The sequence below is a fragment of the Salminus brasiliensis genome, chromosome 19 (genome assembly GCF_030463535.1).
Source record: "Salminus brasiliensis chromosome 19, fSalBra1.hap2, whole genome shotgun sequence".
Classification (NCBI taxonomy): Eukaryota; Metazoa; Chordata; class Actinopteri; order Characiformes; family Bryconidae; genus Salminus; species Salminus brasiliensis.
This window is the reverse complement of record NC_132896.1, coordinates 16,778,187-16,800,849: the sequence shown is the minus strand read 5'-3', so window position 1 is coordinate 16,800,849 and position 22,663 is coordinate 16,778,187. Positions and strand designations below refer to the sequence as shown.

The 22,663-nt window shown below is 38.8% G+C and overlaps 2 protein-coding genes across 2 annotated transcripts in view; one reads left to right on the top strand and one right to left on the bottom strand.

Moving 5' to 3' along the window:
* Positions 1–208: 208 nt before the first annotated feature.
* On the bottom strand, positions 209–16,410 carry arr3b (arrestin 3b, retinal (X-arrestin)). Its single transcript, XM_072664244.1, has 17 exons — positions 16,270–16,410; positions 16,080–16,167; positions 10,377–10,501; positions 6,835–6,866; positions 4,960–4,990; positions 4,809–4,869; positions 4,655–4,699; positions 4,134–4,330; positions 3,990–4,049; positions 3,821–3,897; positions 3,599–3,734; positions 3,406–3,490; positions 3,231–3,303; positions 2,809–2,946; positions 2,209–2,316; positions 2,040–2,089; positions 209–1,145 (listed from the first exon to the last, which is right to left on the bottom strand). Exons 1-17 carry the CDS (start codon positions 16,408–16,410, stop codon positions 1,117–1,119), a joined length of 1,476 nt encoding a protein of 491 aa, XP_072520345.1. The 3' UTR covers positions 209–1,116.
* inppl1b (inositol polyphosphate phosphatase-like 1b) overlaps positions 16,183–22,663 on the top strand; it is a 26,038-nt gene continuing 19,557 nt past the window's right edge. The window contains exons 1-2 of the mRNA XM_072664264.1: positions 16,183–17,567; positions 20,130–20,193. Coding sequence (XP_072520365.1) covers positions 17,431–17,567; positions 20,130–20,193 — 201 coding nt within the window. The 5' untranslated portion in view covers positions 16,183–17,430. The remainder of the gene's footprint in view (positions 17,568–20,129; positions 20,194–22,663) is intronic.

Sequence of the window (22,663 nt, the reverse complement as noted above, 5' to 3'; positions counted from 1 at the left end):
TAAATAATTGTAAAATGTAAATGAATGGATGTGTGTAAGATAAGATAATCCTTTATTAGTCCCGCAGTGGGGAAACGTTTCTGTGAGAAAGTAATTATTTAAGATCAGAAAAATGGAATATGTTGTATTCATATTAGACAAATGATGTAGACAAATGTATCAGTGTAGACAAACACATGTTTGTTCATCTCACTTTACATCATTCGACCTTCATAAATGTTGAAAATAACAGAAAAACAGAAAAATGAAATATTGAAAAATTGTAAAAACACAAATTTCATTTACATTAAGACACAAATTACAAGTCTCCAGATGTATTTCTGCTCCAAATGCATTTGTTACTTTCAGAATTATATTGTTTTCAGACTAATCTCAAACTTTCCAGGTGCTAAGAGTGCTTTTGTAGCATTTCTGAGCTATTGAGCTATTTAAATAGAATCAGTGTGTTGGTCTGCTCCCATGTTTAGCATCTTTTCACAGTGCTACAATATCAGTATCAGTATCAGAATACAAGAATATCAGTCATCATTGCTGTCAACGTTTGTTAGTACTGCGGGGTATCGAAATTCAATACTAACTGACCTGCTTTCGAGACTCTATTACAGGTTCTGTATTACATAATGTAGAATAGTTTGAGTTATAAAAATAAAGCAGTTGTAACACGATCAACATGACTTTACATGATACAGGCAGAAATAACACAAAAAGCAAATTTAGTTTCAGCACAGAAGCCTGAGATTTAGTGGTAGTGGTAGCTTTAATTTAGAGGCCATAGCTGTTAATACATGCTCTGATCCTACACGGCTTTTTAACATGAAGCCAAGCTGCCCAGGGTTTACACAGCCATGCCTTATGTCTGTATGTGCATCTTCCTGTTCCTGTTTCTCTCCGTTTTCTCTTCCTTAGTTGTTTTTCCCTGCCATCTGCCAGGGAATCTATTCAAGTTTGATGTCCGTGCTGAGATCCATGAAAAATGCAAAAACAAGCAGCATGCATGAGTCACTGTGCTCTCAAGGCATGCTTTAACATGACATGAGGGTTAGCCTCCAATCTCTGAAATCCTTTAATAGACCACTGAAGTCGTGTCGTCATTCGGTAGATGGCATCATGCTTGTATTAGGAATTCCAGGGTCTATGCTGGACCTCTGTGTGAAACAAATGAAGGGGATTTTAGAAAAACGCTGCTAAACAAAACATTTCAAACCTGGTACGGTTTGTCCTGTGTGCATTTGTCTCCTAAATGTCACTGGATGCACTGTCAAATGCGAATTTTGCTACATATGAGCTGACACTGTTGCTCATCGAGCAGATCTCATAAGACTGGAAATCTTAACATGTCCCAGTATCGTTTCGAAAATCCAGTTTTTTTTTTCTGCAGAAAAATATATGCCTAATATGAGCATGATGCAGACTACAGAACGCCAATACAACTTCTCTGGTCCATGTGTTACATACATTATATGGGCAAAAGTATTTGGACACCTGCTTATTCATTGCACAGTATGTCAAACATTAATAAAACCAGTCAAGGTGCTTATAGAGCATAAGTGATTAACAAAGCTTTAGAGCTGTAATACATTGTCTAACAAACTGAACTACAAAAAACAGAAATGCATAACATTGGGATTGTCTTCACTTTCACTACTGGGTAACTTATTCTACACTACTACAGATAATAGAATTCACAAACACATATAAGAGCAGCATTAGGTTGAGGTTAGTTAGCTACCAGCTGTTTTTCACTACTGAAGTAAGTTTCATGGACCAAGTATCATTGGATGCCTTAACATACAGCTAGGTCATAATTTTGCATTTTTCTTGCCTCAAAAAGAAAAAAAAGGTCTAGCGTGAGGAAACATTGTACATCACTATGAACATCAATTAAAGGAGTTATGGTTTAAGCTTTAGACTTACACATCTATTCCATTGAGATGCAGCAGAAATATGGAAGAAAAGAAAGTGAAACTCATCAGTGATCTAATGTTCATTATATCTTCAAACCCTCAAACCTTTAGACATTTAAAGGATCAGTGCCTTACCTGCGGGCTTTGGTGACATCAAGACCAGAGGTATCTCTGCAGTAACATCACTGTGGACAGAAACAGTCACACTGTAAAAAGTCAACCATGGATCAATTCCATGCATTAGTGTGTTCAAGGATCTCACTACACTACATTTATTTGACAGAAGAATATTAAAGTCAGTAACCTGGCCGCAAGACTGCCCAAGAGACCACCACTGGACACCATGAGGCTAACTTTAATTTTGTAAGAGACCAGAATGCCCTGTACTTCTTTGTCCATGCCAGGTCGCAGGCTGCAGAGGGAGACAGGGGACAGTCTTTTTTTTAGAATGTGACTCTGTATGAAACAAAACAAGCGACTGATTTATGTTTTTATATTTATATCTTTCAGTGTGGCCAAAAAATGCAAATTTTCAGAGGAGCAAAAAGTTGTTTTTTACTGAAATGAAGTGTTTTACACACTTTTAGACCTAAAGCATAATTGATACCTTGCAGACAAAAATACGTAAAAGAAGTGCAAAAGTTTAATTGAAATTATATCATTATATTGGCAGACAGTGTGGCTTATTTATTAATTTATTTTCTTTGCCAAGATACTATTTTTTTGGAATGCAGTATTTGAAAGTATTTTGAGTATTTTAAATAATATATATATATATATATATATATATATATATATATATATATATATATAATTAACACCCGGGGTGAAAAATACTCGTAGTAGCCAAAGCTGGTAGGATTGGTGGCTAAGGGTGGAATTTCGTGCTCAAATCTTGACTAACATTGTGGAAGATGCAAGGTTGGTGTCTTCATCCTTTAGTTTGCCGTCCAACGCTAGACCACGTTTCTCTTTGTTGCTGGCCAATAGAGGAGTCACTTTATATTCCTTCTCAAATGTGGAGTTGCCATTCACTTGGTCCCTAAAAAATTATTAACATAATACATAATGATTATTAGCAAAAATTGTTGTGGTTTGAAATTAATTTTCCACCATCTCCAAAAAGGTAACTTTACAGGACAATAAAATATGTTTTAATGTAAGGTATTCTTAAAAAAGTATTTGTTTGGACCATTTCTATTGGCCATTTTGTTTAAAATATGTACCCAATGTAAAAGGTAATTGTATATGAATATTTTTGTAGAATGTAAAATTATGATATCTTGTCTTTGCAAATATGAAATGTTTAAAGACATTCAGACTTACCCAAACTCTTCAAAGAGAACAACTTTAGTGTATTTGTCAGCTGAATAGAGCACAACATCTGTTGTTTGGTCAACTGTAGGAGATATGCACCAAAATCACAAAACAAGGTATGCTGTGACTATTCAGTTATTGTTTTTAAATAAATCTTTGTCTTTATTTTTGAATATTTACTTACTGGAAATTCTTATTTTTTTAACCACTTTGTTAGTCTCGTTGTTTATTTTCACTTTGACAGGAATTGGATCCCCGTGGTAATAGACCTTTAGGAAGATTTGGATTTTAGAAAGATAACATCTAATGTATTTGATTGACAAGTTTGCTGATATTATTCTCCATTTCACAGAAAACCTATGTGTCAAACGATGTACCTCCTTCTCAATAGAAGTCTCCAGCTGAAGTGCTTTGTCTGACAAAATGAATTGCTTGAAGATGTTGGCTTTGGGCCCGGCCTCCAGCTTGTCTGGTGCGAATTGGATTTTACGAATGACCAAACGGCAAGTGTCCCTATACAGTAAGAGATGGGAGTATAAATGTTTATTGGGTTACTTTGTGCTGTAGTCTCTAAAGATGATAAATGCATCAATGCATACTTCTTAGCAATTGTCTCATCTGGGTTGTCTGCCTCATTGGCAATGTAGGCTTTCAGTTCAAAGTCAACCCCACAAGGCTGCAGTAGTGAGGAAGAGAACATTAAAGTGAGTCATAAGCAGAGAGCAAAAATAAATTATTGTAAATATTTGTAGGTGTGCAAGATAATACCTTGCCTGTGTCATCTGGTGCTGGCTGAAGAGTTACAGAGCATGGCAGATTTGTGGGAATCTGAAACAGACATGGAGGTATTATTATCTCTCACTATTAAACCCCTGCATTACACAGTACACAGCGATCAGTAGGTTCACCTACATTAAATGTGAAAGGATGTCCCTCATCGCCAGCTTTCCTCATGAGGGCATCCTGCATAGGTGTGTTTGCTGGCTTGTTACCAGCTGTTGGAGGGTAGATCTGAATGTGCTGTATCCAGATATCTTTCCTGAAGGAAAGTCCAATCACATCCAAATCATCCCGTCCGTAGCGGAAAGCGCAGAGCAGCTGCACCCAGACTGTACAAATGAGAAGTAGCTTAATCAGGATCTGGACCACTACCTCTACCTGTTTCACTACTGGTTTTAACATGTGCTTGTCAACTTCCCCTGTCCTTGGGAGGCATTACCCGTGCCATCTTGAAGACCATACCTTTACTGCTTTAGCTCAAGTGAAGTTAGTTAAATCTTTTAAGCAGAGGTTTTAAAATGGCAGGTCTAAACGGCTATGCGTTTTGGCAGTCCATTATGATTGGATCACCCAAGACATGGCCAAAGTAGCAGGACATGGGCTGGGGTGAACTGTTCTCAGTACATTTTGATCAAATTGATTCTCGTTCCTACCTTTCCTTCCATCAAGCTCTGAAGGGTCCACTTTGAGCACCCCATCTGCAAATGAAATTACAAGGGCTATCCAGCAGAATGTATGTGTGCCTCTGAATAGTGTGATTGTCCAATATTTTGATATATTTCTGTCATCTATAAAGATAGAACATACCAATAACATCAACGCTGTCCACATGGTCTACAAAGTCTCTCTTCCCCAAGTAGAGGCATATCTGAAATCATTAGCTTGGTTCATTAGGCTGCTACAATTTTCTTAATTACCAAGTTTTTTTTTCAGTGTAATGACAAGAGAATCCCCTTACCGAACCATTCCCACTGGTCTTCTTATAAACTCTGATCAAATGGAACACAGAAATACATTAAACACAACAATCTCTGATTTCTGATTCAGTACATACTCATAGTTAAGCCCCAGTGTAGAGCAGTTCTAACCTTCTTCACTTGTTAAAACGTGGAGTAGTTTAGCTGCAGTATTTCAAAGGAAGATACCAAATTAGAATAGTCTGCATGCACTCGCAAACTGTTCTCTTTCATGCAATTGGAACATTGGTGCCAGCCTGACGTTCTCATATCACATAATGATGAAGTAGATCTCCACAGACTTTTTGCAGATTTGAATTGTTAGGTTGCAATTAAAGTCTTTTAGAGTGGTTTGGTGTGAAATGCTCCACTATAGAGTTTTTTTTTCAGAACAGAATTGTTCGCATTGGTCATGATAAGAACCATCTAAAGTGTTTAACGTTTCAAAAAGTGCTTTAGAACAGTTTTGTTAAATTTTGGCCTAAAATTTATTTTTGAAAGAACATATGCAGGGTGTTTTAAAATGACATAATGAAGCAATTTCACCTTATGATAATAAATAACAGAAGAATAACAGCTTTAAATAAGTGGCACATTGACTTGTAATTGGGAGAAAGGCATCTCTGTCATTGCCACTTCAGGCCTGGAATGGCTGCTAACATGGAGCCTCTCTCGCAAGAACACTGCGTATAATTCCGTAGTATTACTCTACCTCGTCAATCAACATGTTTCTTTCACTTCAGACACTGTATCTGTATCTCTCAGCTTGTCAAGAAATGCTCATTCAGAACTGTCCACATGAGGTTGCGCATGGTGCTATTTGTCTTTACTGCAGTAATGTAAAAGTGAATTACACTCCCCAACTGTAGGGGGAGCACAGGAGCAAAAATACAAATTCCCACACTATAATGCTCTAAGGCAAATTAATACCCAATGAAATTTTTTCCCCCAGATTTACCACTTTCATATAAAATAACCAGCATTAACAATACATATAAAAACTTTATTATTTTTGATAGAAAAATAAAAAAGCCCTGGTGGCTAGCATTGATAGAAGATGTAGAAAGTTTCTCTATAATACAGCATTTCGCAACAAACTACTCTGAATGACTTTGTTTCCATTGCAACAATTAAAATGAGCATATCTTTCTTACACAAAATAGAATTGCCTTTTAAAAAGATGTCAGTTCCCCAGACAGAGTTGATTTTACTTATTAACCATGTGAATTCAGGTAATCAGAAGCCTAGCAGGACTTTTATTTTTTAAAGCCCAATTTGTCTACGCCTGCTTATGACAATAATCTATCAGTGTATAATTGTTTGCATAAACAGCATGCATTAACATCACTTGACAACAACAATCATGAAACACTTATTATACCCACTTGTTATATCCATTATATCCATTATATATATGTCCAATATTGGTCAATCAAGGCAAACAGTAGTCCTTTAGGTTATTTTTCCTACTTACAAGGTAAAATAAGCAAAAAGGCTTAACTTTGCATGTGTAGCTTAGCACTTGCTCGTTACTTTGAGGTGATTAGCCAGACGCATACATCAGGCTTTGCACTGTTACTTTTAAATTTATATTCACTAAGCCAGTAAATCCACCCTAAGAAGGATTTAGTACAATCTGCTAATCCACCTATACCACAGTCCTAAAAGTCTCTTATACATAATACAGGTGTGAGGACAGAATGTATAGACATTAAAATGCTTAGACTGCTTATAGTGCAACAGGGTGGAAGAAAAATATCTAATGAAATTGCTAAACTGCATAATGTCAGCCTTGAATAGTGCTTCTGCAGCACATCCCCAAACCACTGTACTTGTCTTTGTGGCAGATGTGAATGGCTTAATCTACTGGAACTTACTTTGCCATGGTTGCAGTTACTCTGCTGAGTTCCTAAAATGGAAAAGATTAAAGCTGTGTTAGAGAGCAGGCAGTCAGAATAACAGCATCCATGCCAATTTCTTGTTTTGCATTCATTAAAATGGCTGATGAAAATGGCCTCACAAACAATGAGTTTAAATCTAGTGGAGCTAATCTGGGAGTAGGAGATTAACATGACGATTGACTGTCTGCTAATCTTAGTCGAATGCTGCACTCAGGATAAGCTCTTGCCAGTTGCTAATATGCCTGCTCCTTAATCCAAGAGATGAGGCCCAGCTTTCTTAAGCACTGACAGCCTGATGCTTCTGGCAATAGGAATACTTATTTATGAGCAGTTGAACCATGGGTCCACTCAGTTTAACCCTGATCATTTTGTTCCATATGTACACACATACGTATGTGTATATATATAGTTAATGTTATAATAAAAGTCATTAAATACTTTTAGATAATGCTTACATTGCTTTTATTTGGGTTCTGTTATAATAAAATATTACAGATATTTATTTACTTAAATTCTTATTGGTGTCCACCATTACCCATATTCATTCCAGTGTAATATTATTGTTTATCTTGCATTTGCAATAATTCAGTTTTCTAATAATAATTTTCCAAGGGTTGAGCAATACTGCTAACTTTGCTAATAGCAAGTGATACCAAGGCTAAACTCCTCAATACAATATCAATACTTTTAAATGTGTCTAAAAAAGGTCACAATTCTTTGTGATTTCCAAAGTGAAAACTATCAAAAAATGTATCTAAGCAATAATACATGAGATGGATTGCTATAATATGATTTTGGCACTGGGCTGCAGGCCAAGTGCCAAAGATCAGTGCACTAGTGCCAGTATTTAATGTTATAGCATGAACCAAAACCCAAAGTGTATTATTGTGATTATTTTGAACAGTTTTATTTGATATCTCTTTATTGTTAGATTATAAAATAAACAATCAGCATTCCATTGACAACATTACATTACTTCTATGTTATACATAATCCTATGGTGACACACACTGCCAAAACTGTTAAATATTGAGATCCTACTTTTATGTAAAGATGGACTGTATTTCCTGATAACCTGCTTGGTATTCAAATGATCAATGAATGGTGCAGTAGATGCTTGGTATTCAAATGAATGGTGCAGTAGATGCTCCCTCTGATTGGATGATTGAATTCCGTGTCTCAAACCTATCTACCTGCCTAGCAACTATTGCTCTGTGTTTAGTGCATGTATGGGCAGTATGGGACGCCATGCAAATAATGGCATAAAATCTTCAGCATTTAGTTTTTTAGTTTTCATTTATGATATTTACTGTAACAAATGAAATGTATCACAAATATTATTTTACTTGTAGAATTATAACGTTGTTGCTTTTTTATGGATGATGTTTTTGTCTTGTAAGCACTGGCGTCATTGCTTGGTTAGGTGTGAATGTGGTGAAGTAATGCTTAAAGACCTTTGGTCAGTGCCATTGTCATGCTATACTGGCACTCATAGAACGTCTCTCAGCCAATCACGTTGCGGGGTCAGAACTAACTGTTAATTGAAAGTATTTACATTAGTATTAAAGAAACCTTGTGCCGTGTGAGCCTTGTAATAAGGACTTGGTTGCACTGGTTATGCATACATTTGTGTGTAAAGTGTTTACTAAGTCCTTAATTTGCAGCAGTTTTACTAAAACACACCACTGATCCACCACTGATTCAAGTCAAAAACCAACCAGTAATCACTCTGATATTGAAACTTGTGCCATACGAGCATAAAAAGACTGATATATCCAGCATAGAAGAAAAAGATGTAAACTGATACAACTTTGGTTTATTTAAAATTATTTTTAATTACTTTTTCTGTCCAGTTGATACAAAAGCAACATAAATCCAGAGTTTCTGCCTCTGCTGGGTGCGACTGAACTATGGCTATAAGTGGGGACAGGCAATACCATACATTGATTTGGATCCAATACCAAGTAATACCAAGACAAATGTACCTAAACTAATACTATATGATACTTCAGATGGTGCAACCTAAACTTATTAAGCCTTTGTTATTACTAGCCTTTGTTTTTGCTTACGTACAGCTACTGCTACTGACCTGGAAGCATCCACCCATCCTTAATTTGCTCTGTTGGCTTTTAAATAAGAGTTATAATCTTCTAGAAAAGTTTGGGAACCCAAATGACACATTTTTAATTTCTGTAGCAAATAAAACATAAATGCACAGTTACTCTGTCTTTAATAACATTATTGTGGTCTATCTGAAAATGCTTGGTCACCTTACAGACTTAGGGCTTCAGAAATCTCTCAAGAATGGTTGTAGGCCTTGTATTTTCCCTTCTCTTCTTTGCAGAAGTGCTTCATTTTGAGATGTTTTTGGTCCTCTTACATGCACAGCCTGTTTATGTCTCCCCAGGTAGTCCATGAGGTATATTTAGATCATATTCTGCTGTAGAAAACGCTCTTTTATGCTTTAGACTTTTATCAGATGGTTTGACATTTGCATCCAGAATTTGCAATATTTGCAATATTGCCAGTGCCACTGGCAGCAACACAACCCCAGGGCAGGATTGATCCACCCCCATGCTTACTAATTGGTAAGGTGATCTTTGCATGAGATGCAGTTCTTTTTTTCTACAGATGTACCTTTTCTGATTGTGACTAAATAGTTCTATTTTAACTTCATTAGTCCACAGTCTCCAAAATGTAGTTGCTGCTGTAGCATACTTCAAATGGTATGTATTGTGACTATAATGGTTTATTTATTATATAACTCTTCCATAAGGTTATATTTGTGCAAGCAACTGCACACCACCCTCTTTTTTCACCATTTCTTTACAGTTAAATGGGAGTTTTGGTCTTTGGCCATTCAAATATTATCTGGGCTTCCACATGAACTGCCATTAACTGCCCTTCTTAATAACAGTCCGCATTTCTTTTGCCCTCCCTTGTGGGCATTGGTTAGATATTAAGAGAGTTGCTTAAATAAGTCCAAGGTTTAACATGTCTTAGAATTTAAAAAGCTTGGAAATTTGATTTAACTGGCAGCTCCTCTTGCCTTAGGCCTCACTTGCTAATGAAGGTCTAACCTTTGCAGTGCATAGGGTGTCAAACACATTTGCACAGGTCACATTGATGATTAGGTTTTTTATAAAAGACAGAGAAACTGTGCATTAGAATAGTATGTGTTCTGTTTCAGCATAAAAAAATGACCACCACTATTACCTAAACTAATTATTCTCTCATATTCAGACACAATGTAAGTGCTTTCACCCCACTCCACTTTATAAACCTCAGATTTTCTACATTCTAGATGGCTATGTGTACACCACCATACCAACAATGCTGCTTGATAACAAACAGAGTCTAGTCTAGTCCCATTTCTTTATATTTGCTACACCTTTCACTCTTCTGGCTTTCATCAGATTGTCCTCTACCCAAATCCACCATGTCCATTGCTGTTCTGCTGTCCCTGTGAGTTGTAGTAATTGTATTAGAGCTGGAACCTTGGCCGAGTTTTCTCCTACCTCCTTTGGCTGGCTGACTGCTCCTGTGCTCTGGCTGTAATCCGTCAAACTGCTTGCTCTGACCAAGTGTAAATCACGTCCGCTTCTGTCACCATCTGCCTTTATACTGCAAGCTCTCCTCCCTCCTTCACAGTAAACACACAGACTGTTATACAGTGGAGTGGCCTTTTTGGTGCCAATCCTATTACTTCATTAGTCGTGTTCTTTTCCTGGCTACAACGTGTATAAAAATAGGCACAATATGGGGCTATAAAGGAATTACGTGCTTACACATCTAATATTTGCAGCATATTATTATTATTACTATTATACATATTACTTTAAAGTTAAATATTATAATGATCTCTGCCCTTGTGTTTTGTGTAAGCCCCTCAACTTATTTTGACATAATAATAATTAAGGGATAAGGATAAGGATAAAGAGTAAGTGACCTCATTTTAGGCCAAAAGCTGATAAATTCTGCATTTATTTTAACATTGATGATTTCTTATTTTTTCCTTTCTTAACAGGATTCCTCAAGCATACATTTTAAATACTTTATTCTGTTAAATCATTTGTATTAGAATGTATTTTTGATATAAATTGTGTAAAGAGTGTCATCTTTATCAGCATGTGCTTAGCCAGCTAGCTAGCTAATTTAGTAAATTGTAGCCAGGTAGCCATATTAAAAAAATAGATAACATTTTGTGTTAATGAAACTCACAGTTAATGACAGTGATTTGATCACAAACACTGAAACTAGAAATGAACTAACATCTCTTTGGATTGTTTTGAATATCTGGATAGTTTTGTTCCTTCAGTTGTAATGATGGAGATTTAATTTCTAGTAATATGTTCAGTGTTGATTATAATGTAGGGAATTTCACAAAGCAGGTGAATATGCTGAAAAGTCCATCTGTGGTGAGGATTTTATTTACAGCAATGAATGAATGTGCTGCCATTAAGGTGACATCGCTGTTTTCTTGGTTATAGGAGATTAGTGGGAGAGGATCATGCCTGATTGCTGTATTTTCCTTTGGAAGCTGCCTCAGCAGATGGTCCACAGAAGGGATGAAGTCCCCGTCCATATGGCTTGTAATCTTTTGACAGTTAATAATTGAGGTATTATAAAGTGAGCGTCCAACAAGTTAACCTGGACCTGTGAGTGCATGCCTCTGGCATCAGGACACAGTACCAATGTGACTGAACTTGGGCAAGGGATAGAGACTCCAGCTGTGTATGAATACTGCCAAGTGCAACCTGCACTTTAAATGTGCACGATCCCTTTAAACACATCCTATTATAATCTTGATCCTTAGTGCGTGCATGCAAAGGTCAGCAAGAGTTCACACAAACACATCGTTGCCACCCCCCCCCCCCTTTTCTCTAAGGTAAAAAAACAAGTAAATTTCCAAAAACATTTCCTAGAATTTCCACAGTGCAATGCCTTTGCTGTAGGTCTTCTTAGAATACACGTAATTTGATGAACGCGCATCTGTGCCTTCTGTGTCTGCGTGCAGCTAAACAAGCATGTGGGGCTAAGGAGCATGTGCAGTTAATTGTTTCTTTGTGTGATGAGATCAAACGTTAAAGAGCTTTCTGTTGGGCTGGATGTGTAGACAAAGCAGATTCATGAATGTTTTCAGTCATCCTCGACTGACATGAGCTATTCTTGGTATCTATCTACCTCAAAGACGCTCCCTAATACTGTTTTGTTCAGAAAAACATAATGGTGTGTAATTTATTATTCTGATTCACATCTTATTCAGCTGTAGAGTCAGCTAAATCAGCTAGGAATTCGTTCTTTAGGTCAAAAACTGACCCACAGAACACAGGATTTTTTTCTAGCTTAAATAAGTATGTAGTTCAGTGCAGTAAAATAATACAATATATAGGTATATGTAATACAATAATAATAATATGCACTCTAAAGGTATATAGCTCTGTTGGTACATATCCAAATAGGGTACAGACATGAGCCAACAGCTGTGCCTATATTGAGAGAGAGAGAGAGAGAGAGAGAGAGAGAGAGAGAGAGAGAGGACATATGTATATGACAAAAATAACTGTTCAAGGAGAGAACAAATGAGCTATAGGTCATAATACATAAATAACAAGTCTCAAGATAGTTATTCACACACATAATGTTGACATACTCTACAGAACCACTATAGATATTGTAGTAATGTTACCGCTAAATATTCAAAGCTTGTGAAAGACACTGCATGTGTTTGACAGGATAACAGTGTCTTTCAGCAAAGAGTACTGGCACAGAACTGTTTTTTAGACTACTACTAGCTTACATTCCCACTAGCATTCACAGAGAACTGCAATTTCAGAATTATTAAACCCCTTGAATGGAATCTCTCAAAAAAGCAAATTAGGTGGCAAATCAAGGGCTTCATTAGTTGCATCAGGTATACTCTTGAGGTCACACATCAATGTTTAGAGGTTTGTCAAAAGTTAGCCAAAAAGTTCAGAGAAGAGCTCATTGCCTTACAACAAGGCAAATAATACAAAAGGTATCAAAGGCACAGAATGTTCCTAGAGATAGAGATGGAAGCATAGCTCACAAGTACTAAGTGAAAGGAACACTAGCTACACTACCTGGATGTGGCAGACAGAAGATGCTTCAAAAACCCTCTAGTGACTACAAAAGATCTGCAGCAGATAAGATTTGGTGGCAGCAGACACTGATGTTTCAGATTGCACAATAATGTGCATACTAAATACTGAAGGTCTGTACACCTCCACTGACCCAAAAGCACAGACTCCCAATCAGTGATCCCAATCAGAAGCCAACCAAGACTTGGTTTCAGAAGAAATTCTGGAAGGTTCTGGAGTGGTCATCACAGTCATCTGACTTGAACCCTATTGAAGACCTTTGGTGGATTTTGAAGGTGGTGGCAGCACACAAATCCAAGAATGTGAGTGAACTGGAGGCCACTGCTAAGATGGCCTAGTCAATTAAGTAAGTTCTCTTGTCAGTCACCAAGTATACTAGATATTTAATGTTGCTTCTTGTTCAGTTGTGAAGATTTAAGGCATCACTGTTCTCAGATGGCAGAAGCAAGAAGCAGCTGATAGCGAGAGTGTGAGAGTTCATTGCTGGGCAGTGTGAGAGTGTGCATGCATGCAGAGTAGATTAGCCCTTTCGGTCAGGGGTGGACAATAATCCAGTACTGTGTTGTGTAAACAGAACTGCTCGGGTAATTGGATGGAGACTGTAGCAGTGCGGGGACAAGACATGGCCTTAAGACATGACTCTTGGAGGCATTTTGCTATGCTTCGGAAACTGCCTAGGGGAGAAAGCACAGCGCTCTGATTTGGCTAAGCTTTCTACATCACAAGCTGTCTCATTAGAATTCTGCCACCAACTGTCTGAGTGGCTCCACCCACTACAGTTGCAAAAGCAGGGTTTTAAAAGGCCACCACGGGTCACAATTGTGAGGTTGTGGGGTGTGTGTTTTTTGCCTACTTTGAATTGTACTGCAGGCAGAAAATTATTGACTGTACACAGCAGAAAATAAAACGTATTGCCTCTTCCCAAGCATATTTGTTACATGTAAATATGTAAAGTTTAGATAATATAATTTTAACAACACAACACAAATAAACACACGTTGGAGATTTTCAGTGCTCATTCCATTTATTGAAAAAAAACTTGATCCTAATCCTATTAACTAGCTGTGCTATCTTGGACAGTAACAGTTGCACTCAAACTTTTGCAATAACTTGATAGTGTTTTGCATTGCTGAGGAGGAAGTTTGACCCATTGGAGGGTTTTCAAAGTTTTTGAAAAGTTTTTGAAAAGTTTTTTGTCTGTTTATGGTCTTTTCTCAGCTTTACAATGGGATTCAAATCAGGAATTTGTCTTGACCACTGCAAAAACATAATGTTGTTTCTTTTGAGTCATTCAAAAGTGGATTTGTGGGCTTATGTACTTCAGATCATTGTTCTGCTGCATAACCCAACTGCACTTGAGCTTTAGATCACAAACTAACATGTGACATGCTCATTCAGGAATTTCGGATAGATATGTTCTGTATGACATTTACGTTACATTTACGGCATTTAGCAGACACTCTTATCCAGAGCGACACACAAGGTTATTCATATCACAGAGGTGGGCCAATGTAGTGTTAGGAGTCTTGCCCAAGGACTCTTATTGGTGTAGCGCAGCATAGTCACCCAGACCGGGAATCAAAACCTGGTCTCCCACATGATGTTGTAACTCAGTGGCAGGTAGTGGTGTTATCTGTTGCGCCACACCAACCACTGTTTGTATAATGTTCTTATGATAGAATGCGGTGTGAGCTTTACACCAGATGTAACGGGAAACATGTCTTGAAAAAGGTTACACCTTCGGCTCATCAATATTAGGCTAGAAGGCTTGAGGGTCATCTAGATATTTTTTTGGCAAATGTGACATGAGCCTTTGTGTTCTTTGTGGTCAGCAGTGGTTTGCACCTTGCTCTCTTACATAGATAATTTTTGCAGTGTCTTTCTCATTGTGTAATTGTTTACATTGTGTATTTAATAATGTTGCCTTTATCTTATAATTAATTGATTTATTGAATTATAATCATTAAGAGAGAGAGAGAGAGATTTGAACTCAAGGTGAAGTAAACATTAGGTCGCTAGTACTAAGTCTAAGAATTCATATAGTCTGTAGAGAAGATTATTATTATGCATTATCATTTAAAGAAACAGGCACTCAAACTCTGAACTCTGAACAAGGCTTTAGTGCTTCAACTCTTGTGGTATTTTGACCAAGATATGTCACTGACATTTCAATAAGAACCCATGCAGGGAATTGTGGTAACTTGTAGAAAAGAAGTATGTCACATTTAAAGATATTTCACAATAATGGCATTATATAACACATAATTCAAATACTGTCATGTCAACTCTTATACTGTTAAATGAATTTAGTTCTACTTGCTGGTATTCTGCTCTTTGCTGTTATTTGTAGACTGTACTCTTCCTTCTTTCTTTTTAGAAAAAGAACAAAACTCAGGCAGTAAGAAACTACTCCTCTGTTCTGCATCTCGACACAAGGGGGTGCTGTGCTGCAATAATATTGTGTCTCACTATGTTTAAAAAACTTGTACCCTCATCTGGCCCTCTGTGGTCTGTTTCCACAACAGAGTAGACAGAATAGGAGGTGGCATATTGTAGGCACTGGCTGGAGGTGGGTGCCCTTAGGTGCTTAAACCTTATTTCCTTCATGAAACTTATTAAGAATGAAAAAAAACTTTTCTTGGCTGCAAACAATTAATAGAAGTTTAGGGGTGGGGCATGTGTGTGTGTGTGTATGTGTGTGTGTGTGTGCATGTGCCTTGATTTTGTTTTTGCTTTGGTGGTCGAGGGCTAGACAGAGGATCGTTGCTATAAAAGCAACAGGCTGAGGAGTCAGACAGCTGCCTATGGAGAAACAGCTCCATATTGCGAGGAGAAGGAAAAAAAGAAGAGAAAGGGGTGGAGGAGGAGGAGCACAGCTGTAGGAGGACGGAACAGAAGCGTATAGAAAGAGAGAGAGAGAAAGAGAGGGAAGGGGGGAATGATCATATCCATATGGAGGAGGAGGCTTCTCCCTCAACTTCCTGAGACAAACAGAGGCAGGGAGAGAGAGAGAGGCAACGAGGGAAAGAAACGTAATGGCATTCTAATAAAACGAGAAGTCCAGGGTCGACCTAAAGAAGAGTCAGAGACAGTACCTACCTGGCTTGGTTCCTCTTTGTACTCGAGAGTGCGGATGAGGTGCTTCTCTAAGTTTTGGAAACGCATGAGCGAGCCTCAGTGGGCTGGGCTTGGTTTCACACACCAGTGATGAAGTAAAGTCACTTAAGAGGAATTCTCTCTAGACTGTGCTTTTTTGCTCTTTGTTCACTCATCTCTCTTCCTCCCTTACCATCTGGAGCAGTGAAACACTTCCGTCTGCTGGCGGGGGCTGTTGGCCGTGGCCCCTTCTCCTCTTGGACAGCATTTTAAGGGGGAAGCGGGCATCAAGACGGGACAGTGCAGGGACAAACCATTTCTGAAGCCCAAGCATGTCTGCTTCACTGAAACAGTTTCTTGTTGGACTTCTGGCTGCGTTTGACATGTGGAGGAGGTTGCAGACAACAGCTAAACTTCTATGAGGGGTGCACAGCTTTCCCCCTCCCCTTTCCCTTATAAGGCTAAAATTACTGAGTGGAAAATCATTTGAATTTTGTCCTGGTTCTGCTCCGCTGCTCTCTCAGATCACGAACCAGCTCTTCTTTTTTTTTCTTTTTTTTTTTTTGAAGTCTGCTCTTGGTTCCTCTTCTTGGAAGGGTTTTCATTCTGGTCACTTGCACAGAGGGGACAATACCAACTTTTTCAGCGTGGAAAAGAGTGCATGAGCACAGTAAACATTTATTGTGTCTCTGTAGTGTCAGCTTTGCTCTGGAAGGAGCTGGACTGCTGGCAGAAGAGTACAGCCCAGGTCTTTCTCAGAATGTCATCCTTCATTTGAACAACTGTCAAAAGTTCATCCCGAAGGAAGCAGGCCCGGAGGCACCTTTGCTGTGGCACGAGTTTGCTGTGAAAACAAAGTGATTGGTTGTTGAAGGCAGTTGGAACTAAAAGCTGCTGCTGCTTCTTGGAGTGCTCTGACGATGGAGGATATGTGATTGTGGAGGCCTACCATCTCAGGTGGGGGACGTGTGACCTCCTCCTTGACATTTTTTATACTAGTCTTCTAGGATATTTGGTTCGTTTTTGTACGTTGGGAAAAACCAAAACATCTTTCATCTATGTGGGACCCCAGCTCTATGTTCGTGGACTAAACTAGAAATGTCTGAACGGCTGCAGTTTTCTTGTTCATCTGATCTCTAATGAGGACTGAAAACCAAGAGACAGAAATAAGCTGACGGTACATGAACAAGACCACAATAACCAGAAACTGGGTCATGGTTTGGTGTGACATCAACCGCAACATGCTTTTGTCTCCCTGCTAGTTTGTACCTTGGTCACCTATATATATAGTTCTGTTTTATCTGTTGTTTGGACATAAGGACTCCATTGTCGCTAGTGGCCGTGACTGGCCGTCATGACGATGGCAGCGTGGTATCACCGGGACATCAGCCGAGTGCTGGCTGAGGAGCTGCTTGCTCGGGCTGGACGGGATGGCAGCTTCCTTGTGCGTGACAGCGAGTCGGTGCCTGGTGCCTATGCGCTGTGTGTGCTGTGAGTAATACCTAGTCACTCATTCACATTCACACAAACACACATGCGTACATTCCGGCAGACCACCATCACCCTCTGGTTCTCTTTGCTGACAACAACACGAACCTCAAACTTTTACATCTGGGACTGATTTTGGGTTTGATGTTCATTGGCTGTGAGATATTGAGTGTCATACTTGAGTAGTCAAAATTTCATTGACAAAAAGCAGCCTCCTGTTACATCCCAGGGGTCTTCAGTTCTGGTCCTAGAAGGCCTTAGTGCAGCACATTTATGTTATCTACACCTGTTTCAGCTTATTGGTTAAATGCTATGTTTAGATCAGGAAAACTGACAAATTGTGCTGAACTCTGGTTCTTCAAACCTGAAACTGCTGACTATTGGATTACATTGACTCTTGGTGTGCCCACTCCATATCACTAAGCACTAACTGCTTTTATCACCCAGAGGCTACATCACCCGACTGTGGCTCTGTGGCTCACTTTGGAAATTACCTTTACCTCGCTGGGGCAGGATGTGACTCTCTCTTTCAGTATGTCCTTGCCTGCCGCAAACCCACAGGACTGTTCTTGGGAGTAATTCTTCCAAAATTGTGAGTGTGTCACCACACCCATTTGTTTATTGGCAGCATTCCCCTGCATCCCTTTAAACTGTCCGTTTAATTGTGCACGCAAAGTGCTCCTCACCAATAACGTTAGAGGGAACTGTATGTTAACAGAACCACGTGCAAGCTACTACATGATCCAGTCGTTCAGCATCCTGTGTTTTAGCTTGTGTTTTAGCAGTTCCTCTCTCTGGCCAACACATAAGGTTTCTATAAACATCTGCCTGTGAGAAGGTTGTGGTAGTTCTACAATGCTAGTCACCGCTTTTGGTACTTTAGTGCCTCTAGCTTGCAGATTTAGCTTGTTTCCTACTCAGCTTATAAAGGTGCCAAAAGGGCTGACATTTTTTCTTCTCCTTCTTATCTTTCATTAGGGGTTTCTTTAAGATCCCCTGGACTCAAAACACCTTTTTTAAATGTTTAAACTCTCTTGGATGGTTTATAAAGAAAATGTTACCCGACTGATACCCGTGTTAAATGTCACATTGTTCCATTGAAAAGATGATGGGAGGGCATGTGGGCATTCTCATTTTTTTGTTATAATCATACATATTCATAAATCTTTATTCCTAATGAGTGTGAAGGGTTAGATAGTCTCCAGCAACATGTGAAGGCCTATTTTGGTACAATATTACACAAGGAATGTGTAGCAATATGTTATTTAATACATTATTTTTAGTCTCATTTTCTTAATGAAACAGAAGCATTGTTTTAGTGTAAAGAACTTTGACATAAAAGCTAAGAATTCAAAGATTTTAATTTGGTTTCTATCACAAGCTACCTTTTTAAGCAAGCTAATGCATGAATAGGAATATACTTCATACTTCAGTCAATCAATTAATAGTTAGGGCTTATAGATCTGAATCGTGTTCAGCTCAGCAATGATTGCAGTGCGTCCAACAATAAGGCTAGACTTGTGTTTCATTTATATAGCGATATAAACCTCAGTAGCTCAGAATTCGACACGTAGGTTCATTTTACTATGCCCACTGTGGTCTTGCCCATACTTGCCCACAACAGCGCCTAATATATTGCTGGATGTATGGTATGGTTTAAAGTTCCTCCTGAGTTGAAGTGAATGTGGTGGTAGGCTAGAGAAAGCGCAGTGGTTCTCCTGGCTGTAGTATTGGGATCCACTGTTTTAGAATTCTGTCACTTTTCTGCTGCTGGTGCCAATTTAAGCCCTCCTTGGCCCTCAGTAGGTCAGAATGGTTCAGGCTCCAGACGCCCCCTTCCTCCCTCTGGACGCTGGAAGAGCAAGTGAGCTCCAGTGACCACACGGCTTTCTCTCTCTCTCTCTCTCTCTCTCTCTCTCTCGCTCTCTCTCTGCTCTCCGCCAGCAACATTCCTGAAGGCTGAGCCCTGCAGCTCTCACTGCTTTTTTTTTGCTCTCCCCCTCTTTCATGCTCTCTCTCTCTCTCTCTCTCTCTCTCTCTCTCTCTCTCTCTCTCTCTCTCTCTCAGTTTCTCTCCCTCTCTCATTCTGTTTGTCTTTTTTTTTTTATTCATGGCCACCTTACATAATTCACATCCTCTTTCCACCACATCTCTGCTCTTTGTTTTCTTTATTTGTGCTTTGTAAAATTCACAGCATTTTAAATCTGTCCCACAGAAGCCTGACTTGCCTGTGCAGCCAAAGAGAATGCCTGAATGGCTGCAATTTTCTGGTTCATTTGTGCTCTGACGAAGACTGGGAAAACAAGAGACAGAAATAACTGGATGGCAGATGAAGGTCACAAAGGCTAGTAACTGGGTCACTATGCTGCGTGGCATCAGCCAGAACATGCTGCTCGCTCTGCTAGTTTGTACCTTGATGTGTTAATGTGGTCACATAAATAGGTTGTCAGGCTCCCAGGGTTGTTGGTTTTCACAGTTCCATTGTTGTGTGAGCTTAGTGGTAATGCTCTTGGTCATGTAGTTTCCCTTCCCTTCCCTTAAAGAGAACGTCTGTCATCTTTGCAGGTTCCAGCGCCACGTTCATACTTACCGCATCCTTCCTGATGCAGACGGACTGCTGGCTGTCCAGGTGAGAGAGCACTTTATTAGCCACAGCAGCTGCTTTAGATGTCAATAATCCACAACAATGAAACCACTGCACACATACTTCTATTTTGATACTTCAGCTGTATGTGAGCCTTCAGCAAACGACAGTATCAATAAAAACTGATTTCATGCTATTCATCATCTTCACAACTTTACCTGTGTTGGTCCGTTACAACTGTTTCAAAGATGTTGAAACCCTGGTTCAACTTTCATAACTTCACGTTTGGACGAAAGGAGAAAGGGACACAAACTGGCGTAGGGTAAAATGTAACATGCCCAATTTCAAGCTGAACATATTTCCATACATGTTACCTGTCAAACAGCCATGTGATCTATCTATCTGTCTGTCTGTCTGTCTATCTATCTATCTATCTATCTATCTATATATATATATATATATATATATATATATATATATATATATATATATATAGTGTGTGTGTGTGTATATATGTGTATATGTATATACTCATCTGTGTATATACTTCATTTCAGAATTTATTTAAAAGTAATTTGTTTGGTGTTGTGTTTTTGATTAGTTATGTGCAGGAATCGGATAATTCACACCTAAGTTCACAGTAAGAGCGAGACTGGGGATAGCTTTAACATACTGTAACTAAGCCCCCTAAGTTTACACACCAGTGAGAGTTATTCCCTTATATATTCAAAGGAGGTCTTTTTACTCATCAAAAAAAGGACTTTTTGTTTTTCACTTTTCTTTACTGCTCATATTCATTTTGCTGATAATAATCTAGGTAGCATTTTAGTCTAAAGACTCACATAATTCAAACAACCTTCAATTTCAGTGAATTACTTGTGTTTGTTTCATTTATGACTTTTTTTAGCAGCTCTTACAACTCGTTTTTTACAGTTGAACCCACCTGTAGGGTAAAGACACATATATGCACCCTGTCTTACAAATAACACTTAAAAAATACTTTTAGATGTGTAGGTATGTAAAAAAAGATAATTCCTCTTGCCGAAATACTTTTACAACATTTATCATTTAGCAGTGACCAAAATATGTTGCTCTGACACATTCCTACGCATTACGCATTAAAATTCAGTTACTAATGCCTCTCTAAAGTCACAGCATTAGTGAGAAAGTGTGTCATATAAAGTATTTATTATTGCTATTATTATTGTGATTATTTACTCATAGAAATACATTTAACTTTCTTTTTAGTGACGGTGAGTGTTTGCAGTGTTGTTTGCATAATTGTGACCTTTAGCTGCTTTCAATTCTTTAAGCAGGAAGAGCTGACGTATGGCAAGAGGAACAGTGTAGTTCTTGTACTCCCAACATGTTCTGGTTATTACTATGGTGGCAGCGGTGCTTGTTGTGTTTGTGTGTGTGTTGTTGTGTGTGTGTGTGGCTCTGTGTAGCGGCATGTTTGCAGAATGACCTCAGTGGCTCTCTGAGTAAATTATGTGTTTCACACAGATTCCTCCAACACCCACATGTAGTATCCATTGCAGAATGGCTGGAATGGTCACTTTGTGAGAGTGTGACTGTGCATGCGTATTAGTGCATGATGGCATGTGAACAAGTTTATTTGTGTATAGGTTTTGCAGATATTCCTCGCAGAGCTTTGATCCTGTTTGGAACAGAGATGTATGTATCTGAACCGGAGGTCTTTTGGCATTCTGTTGCTGCTCTTTATTAAAGACACGCTGAGGCAAACACAACAGTCGCAGAAATAAAACACCACAAAACCAATAAGAGCATTTCTGACTTTAATCAATCACAGACACGCACACACACACACACACACACATATGCACACCAGTACATACATATACACACACACACACTCTGAAGGTTTTTATTTCTTTGTAAGGTACTTCAAGGAAAAACACACCAGCTTGGCCTTTTTAAGGCTTCTGATGAAGTGTGATGAAAAAATGGTGTGGGGACCAACCACACTGTGTTTCTGGTCCCTTTAATGCCAAGTGTGCTAATGAATGGCGGACCCCACTATGCAATAAAAACAAATGCACACACATGCGTTCTCATTTTCTGTGAGTATTGCTTTGTGGTCGCTTCTGTCTTTAAAAGTAGGAGCAGGAGCTGTTTTGTCTGTTCATTTGACTGAGGAGGCAGACATTTTCCGAATATCCAGCCTCTCCCACTGCTCCTTTCTTTCCTTTTAATCGCTTTTCAAGACGGCTCTTTTCTTCCCGTCTGGAGGAAAAAATGCTACTATTTGAAGATTTTCTGGCAGCTAATGTGGACTCAATCTGCCAAAATGGTTTCTTCTACCATGCTAGGAGAGCACAGTCTGCAACTAAAAAAGTAGCCCTTCAGGAAACTGCATGTTTTAGTTGCAACGCTGCTGTCCGATGTGGCTTTGTATGGCAATTCATATATGTGTATGTGTATGGGAGCGAGTGTAGGAGTGTAGAGGATGCGTGATGCATATAGACATTCAGATATTCTACTGGACAGACTG